The sequence below is a fragment of the Rattus norvegicus genome, chromosome 3 (genome assembly GCF_021556685.1).
Source record: "Rattus norvegicus strain SHRSP/BbbUtx chromosome 3, alternate assembly SHRSP_T2T, whole genome shotgun sequence".
In the NCBI taxonomy this organism is placed as follows: Eukaryota; Metazoa; Chordata; class Mammalia; order Rodentia; family Muridae; genus Rattus; species Rattus norvegicus.
Genome location: NC_141536.1, coordinates 107,052,626 through 107,059,481, shown reverse-complemented (window position 1 = coordinate 107,059,481; position 6,856 = coordinate 107,052,626). Strand labels below are relative to the sequence as shown.

General features: G+C 41.0%; 1 protein-coding gene across 6 annotated transcripts in view; it reads right to left on the bottom strand.

Moving 5' to 3' along the window:
- Nucleotides 1-1,224: 1,224 nt before the first annotated feature.
- Nucleotides 1,225-6,856, bottom strand: part of Snap23 (synaptosome associated protein 23) — a 32,197-nt gene continuing 26,565 nt past the window's right edge. For 5 of the 6 annotated variants that reach the window (XR_015683404.1, XR_015683405.1, NM_001429469.1 and 2 more), the window contains 1 exon segment: nt 3,106-4,908. Coding sequence is in view for 4 of the 6 variants with exons in the window: in NM_001429469.1 (NP_001416398.1) it covers nt 4,843-4,908 (66 nt within the window). In the remaining 2 variants the exon portion in view is untranslated. 6 annotated transcript variants of the gene reach the window in all.

Sequence of the window (6,856 nt, the reverse complement as noted above, 5' to 3'; positions counted from 1 at the left end):
TTTGTCTGGAAGCAATGTTAATATTTAAAAAACTTTTAATCTGTTAAGTAGTCCTTTGTTCTCTGAAAGTAAACTGGGTACCATTAAAAAAGGCCTGTTTTGAAAAAGCCAAAAAAGTAAGAAGGGAAAGAAAAAACTGGGGGATGTTTCATGCTCTTGTTTGGCTTTAAGGCAATGAAATCTTTTGCTGCCGTGCAGACATTTCTGAGGAACTGGGAACTGTGCTTAAGAGAACGTGAAGGTGGAGAGGATTGCAGAGTGTTACTGGTAAGAACATCGTGAAGCTCTCATAGGGATTGTTTTCTAAAGTCTTCCCTCTAACCAGTGCCTTTCACTAACAAATCTGAACCAATCAATAACTTACAGGCATTCATTTATATTGCTCCAAAATGCCTTCGTGTTATTCAGTCAAGAAAAACCATCTCTCTTACTTGGTGCTGACCTGTATCTAAGCTCCTTCCCTAAATCTAATCCGAATTAACTGCTCCATCTGCTGATAGAGTACTTCCCACATCCTATATTTATCTCTCTTGCTAAACTGAAGTGCTTGACGTTAAAAACCATATAAAGGGGCTGGACCAAGAGCTCAAGAGAAAAAAAAGCACTAGTCCTTGCAGGGGACCCAGATTCAGTTCCTGTACCAACAAGCTGGTTCCAACACCCTCTTCTGGCTTCTGGGCACTAGGCATACATGTGCTACACATACACACATGCAACCGTAACACTCATAAACAAAATCCTTTTAAAAAACAAAAACATACCCAATACGCCTTAAATTTTAGTTTGGTTTGGAGTCATCTAGTACATGGAGTAAAGTCACAGGCACTGTACTTGGAGAAATCAACATATAGATCCACTTTGTTACTTAATAGCTTTCTGGGCAATTTACTCTCATCTGTAAATATAGGGAATACCTCTATACTTGACTTTCTCGAGTATGTATTATAAAGAAAAAAATCATAAAAGTGATTTAGCTCAGTGGTAGAGCACTTGCCTAGCAAGCGCAAGGCCCTGGGTTCGGTCCCCCAGCTCCGAAAAAAAGAAAAGGAAAAAAAAAAAAGTGACACAACAGGAACCCAATGAAACAAGCGATTTATCTTATCTATAAAGAGGCAAAGACAAACAAACCAATTAATGACTTCAGGATAAGGAATCTGAATATCAAATATGAGGGATAAATTAGGATAACTTGGAATTTTAATGAGAGCATCCAGGAAAATACCATTCAGGTAACTTCTGCTTTTTATTTTCATTACATTCTTATGTGTATGTGCACACAAGCTTGCATACAGTGCAGCACATGTGGAAGTCAGAGGAAAACTTTTAGGTGGTTCTTCTACCATTTAGGTCCTGGAGTTCAAACTTGGGTTGTCTGGCTTGGCAGCAAGTACCCTTACCTGCTAAGCCATATCATTGGCCCTTTTTGTTTTGAGTATGTTTCACATATCCCAGGTTGTCCTGAAACTGTGTACCTGAGAATGACCTTGAACTCCTGATCCTCCTGCTACCCCCTACCTAGTGCTGAGTTTGGAGGGGCATGGCACCACATCTGGCTTACATGGTAAAACAGAACTGAACCTAGGGATACTTGTATACTAGGCAAGCACCTCATGATCTGAGCAGTTCTACATTCCCAATCCTAAACCTTAACCTCCGAGTTCAAGGCCAGCGTGATCTACAGAGTGAGTTTCAGGATAGCCAAGACTACACAGAAAATCCTGTGTCAAGACCAACCAACCAACCAACCAACCAAAAGTTCAGTACAAGATGCTAGCTCTTATTTGTAGTCATAGGTATTATATACAAGGTCACGATATTAGAAAACACACCAAAACCTTAATTTTAAATGCTCATTATAGGATGTCTAGAATATAGATGTTTAAGTTAATAGAATAGTCATAATCCATATGTGATAAGGAAAAATTAAGAATCGAAGACTGAAAAATACATTAAAACTGAAGAAGGGATGAATAGGTACAGCTGTGTAAGTTAAGACTAAGATGAAATTTGAGCTTTACTGTTTTTAAAAAACTTTGAAGTTGGACCTAGTGGCACACTTAATTTCAGTATCTGTGGAGCAAAGACTGGTATATCTCTGGGTTTGAGGCCAGCCAGGATTACAACTTTTAATTCCAGCACTTGGGAAACAGAGGCAGGCTGATCTCTGAGTTCAAGGCCAGCGAGATCTACAGAGTGAGTTCCAGGAGAGCTAAGGCTACACAGAAAATCCTGTGTCAAGAACAACCAACCAACCAACCAACCAAAAGTTCAGTATAAGATGCTAGCTCTTATTTGTAGTCATAGGTATTATATACAAGGTCACGATATTAGAAGACACACCAAAACCAGAATCCCAGGTGACTCCAGCTTGTGTTATGCTATTGTATCTCAAAAATAACAGCAACAGTGGGTATGGTGGCTCCGCAGACAAAGGTGCTTGGTATCTGCTTCCATGCTTTTTTCTTTGGGTCGGGAGAGGAGCTATGTTGTCTTTGACCAAAAAGAGCTCCCGGGGCTGGGGATTTAGCTCAGTGGTAGAGCGCTTACCTAGGAAGCGCAAGGCCCTGGGTTCGGTCCCCAGCTCCGAAAAAAAAGAAAAAAAAAAAAAAAAAAAAAAAAAAAAAAAAAAAAAAAAAACAAGAGCTCCCTCCATTCTAGAGAAAATAGCTATCATTTAGGAGAGTTACACCTAATAGGCACTCTTTCAAGAGTTTTGTTGGGGGCTGCAGAGATGGCTCAGCAGTTAAGAGCACTGACTGCTCTTCCAGAGGTCCTGAGTGCAATTCCCAGCAACCACATGGTGGCTCACAACCATCTGTGTAATAAGATCTGGTGCCCTCTTCTGGTGCGTCTGAAGACAGCTACATTTGAAGACAGCTACAGTGTACTTATATACATAATAAATAAATCTTAAAAAAATAGTTTTGTTGGTTGATTTTGGGGGGGTGGGGTAGAAGCTGTTTCTGGACACAATTTACTCTAGGCTAGCCCACAAACTCATTGGGTAGATTGATTGTGCCTCAGGTTCCCAAACATTGAGATTACCCATGTGGCCTGTGAGCCTGGCATATTCTAAGAAATTTCTGGGCATTACTGGTCTGTAAATTAGTTTATAAAACAGGATTTATTAATTCCCATTTACAGATATAGAAATTAAGGCAAGAAATAAGCATGCATTCACACCAGCCAGCAAGAGCAAAGGGTTGCTTTAGTGCATATTCTAGCCAAATATACCTTGGATACTACCTTTTGGTACTGTTCCTTTGGACAAATCAGCATGTTGTTTTTAAATGACTAAGGGAAGCACTTTTGGGCACAGCACAGTCCAGTGTTTTACACTCAGCCATACTTCATACATTAGGTATCTGTACCCAATAAGCTCTTCACTCTGGCATGGAACACTGCTTTGTTTTGCACACTGTCCTCTTCACCCTCTGAATGTTGCTATGCTAGATGCATCTTCTTCAATACATGACTTGAATTCTCACTCAGAAATACTCAGTAGTGTATTTAAGTTCAAACGACTAAGACAAGTAATGTCTAGAATGAACTCAAAGCAAACCGTAGGAAGTCCTGTACACACTTCTGGTGAAAATTAGAGAAGAGCTAATGCAACTTTCTATTGGAGTGCATGACGTATGGACATTTGCTTTATCTAATGTTAACAAAAGCTGGTAAAATGATTGCCCCCACAAATAAGTCATAGAAACATCACCTATTTGAAGAACAATACCATTAATTACAAAATTTAATTGTAAGAATCAAGCAATGGTTACTGGTCAAACCGATCTACTTTGCGCTAATTGCGATCTACAATCAGCAATTGTACATGCTGATTTTTAAACAAAGGTGACAAATACCAGTTCATAACACTTCAGGGTCTACACAAACTTGATTCTGTGTGTAAGGCAGAGAGAATGGCAGTGTGGTCATCAATAATTAATCAAAGGCATAATTTTCCAAACAACTTTTAGTAACAGATTATAACTTTTTAAATGTCTAAAACTATACAAAACTCAAAGCAATCTATTTTTCTACCTGAGATCAAAACAAGTCTTTTTCATATCTAAACATAATTCTTATGAGGTAAATCTGAATTCACATGATACACCCTGCTTTAGTGAGGAAGTCTCCGATTTCACATATATATGTACATCTTTTCAAGGCTACTGACAACTCCATGAAGTTAACAGGCCTGCAATGGGACCATGCTATGACTTACTGTATGAGAATAAAAGGCACTCGTTTATATAGTGTTCCTGCATGTGCAATATGAAACGGGACCCAAGAGCCTACGTTTATACCCAAATCACTAAGGATTTAGGAGTGAAGCTCACTTCTGGAAAACTCACTGTACTCTCTTTGGAGCAGAAGCTGAAAAACAGTGTAGAACAAAACACGTGTGAAAGCTCCTACCCCAAGCACTGAGGGTTTTTTGTGACCTGTAGTTTCTTTAATGAGTCACTTCATTTCTTCTTCCTTCCTCTTGCTCTTTACCATAAAACCAAAACCAAACCAAAACCAAGCCAACCAACCAATAATGGCAAAAGCTACTTATCCAGCTGCCTCCCTTCATGGCTCTTTGGCAATGCTTCCAAGTCTTGAACACAAAAGCTAAATGACGAGATGGAGAGACTAAGTGATGTACAGAAAGCAGCCTACAAGAGTAAACTGAGAAAGACTGTAAGAACGCCTGAGCAAGAACCTACCCCAAAAGACAGAAAGGAAGGAAGGAGGAGGGATCCTCCTCCCGCCCTTCTCGCACAGTCTTTCAAACTGAGTAAGAAAAGACTCAGCAGGAGCCCGAGACTGAGTTAACAGGTAAAGAAGTACAGCAGGGTTTTAGCTGTCAATGAGTTTCTTTGCTCTTGTATTGGCAATGTCAATGCGATTCTTGTTGGTGTCAGCCTGAAAAAAACAAAAACAAACGTCAGTATCCGTTCACAAAATAAGCCATTTTAAACGCAAATTAAGCCGAGGGAGGCAGGCGTAGCTCAGTTGGTAGTGTCTGCCCAGATGCACTGGGTTCAATTTCACAGCACTGCATAAAAAGTGGCCGGCATCACGGCATGTGCCTGCTATGTGCCAGGATAGCAATCCTAGAACTTGGCCCTCAGTAAGCAGTCTTCCTCAACTACACAGTGAATCCGAAGCCAGCCAAGGCTACATGGAATTCTGTTTCAAAACTCACGTTTAATTTTAGCTGAGGACACAGCTCAGGGGCAGAATATATGATTTGCAATTCTATGGACATACATTCACTCGCAAACATGTACATACACATACACATGCACAAACATGAAACATTTCATGTATTTGGGAACTACATATGGGAATAAGCCTGTAATCTCAGCACTCAAAAGGATATGGCAAGAATATCATGAGTTCAACACCAGCCAGGGTTCCAGTCAAACTGTCTCAAAATAACAGCAGTTAAGAGGGTGGGATATAGTTCAGTGGTAGATTACTTGCCTCCCACACATGAGGTCCTATGTTCAATCACCAGTGCAACAAAAAACATAAAATTTTATATTATTTTGAGACATGGTATCTCTCTGTAGCCCTGGCTGTCCCAGAACTCACTCTGTAGAGAACAGGCTGGCCTTGAACTCACAGAGATCCACCTGCCTCTGCTTCTCTCAGGGCAGAGATTAAAGGCCACCAGCAATCAGCAAAATTTAAATAATGTGTATGGGTGTTTTGCCTGCATGTATGTCTGTGCACCATGTGTCTATGGAAGCCATGAAGTTGTTGGATCCCCTGGAACTGGAATAAGCCACCATGTGGGTGTTGAGAATTGTTTCCCAGTCCTCTTGAAGACCAAGAAGTGCTCCCTGCCACCCCAAGGTTGCAGACACACACCACCATGTGTAGCTTGTATATGAGTACTTAGGATCAAATGCAAGTCCTCACACTTGCATTGCAAGCACTTCCCAACTGAGCCACCTCCCAAGGCCTTCTAACTTAGATTTTGAGACTAGATCTGATTGCCTCGGTTGGCCTTGAGCTTATGAGTTCAAGTGATCTTTCCACTCCTCTGGAGTGGCTGGAATTATGGGCAACAACACTGGTTCCAGCCCATTTTCTTTTTTCTTTTTTTTTTTTTCCAGAGCTGGGGACCGAACTCAGGGCCTTGCGCTTGCTAGGCAAGCGCTCTACCACTGAGCTAAATCCCCAACCCCTCCAGCCCATTTTTGATGCAATAAAGTATGACAAGAATGCTCTCTGAGCAGAAGTTTCATTTGGAGCTACTGAGCTCTGACCAAAGAGACTGAAATAACTTTGCCAAAGATCTTTGGAACAGATGTACTGCCACCCACAGAAGCATCTAAATTAAAATGATGTGTAATCTATACCCTAAACCCAGGGTTCAGCACTGCAAGCATCTTAGGAACCAAGTGGCTCCAGTCCAAGCGCCAAAAGAGGTCAGAGGGTTTCATACTCCTTAAAGCTGGAGTTATAGGCATTGCGAGGCCCCTGACATGGTTTCTGGGAATAAACCAGATCCTCTGTAAGAGCAGTAAGTGTTCTTAATCAATGAACCATCTTTCCAGTCACACATGACCCTATACAAGAACTAGTCTACAGAATTGGTTTTTGCTACTGACTCCTGAAATGAAGCTGTACGATTTTACTTCTAGGCTATCTGTATCTGTGAATAAAACAAAAGTAAAAGCTAACATGCATTCAGGCAAGGAATGCACATAACACACACACAAAACTTAGGGGGAATCTACTTGGTACATGATTTGTTTGCTGGTTGGTTTTGAGACAGGGAGGTTTTATGACGCCCTGGAAGTCCTGGGATTCTCTATGTAGACCAGGCTGCCCTTGAACTCAGGGAGATCCATATGCC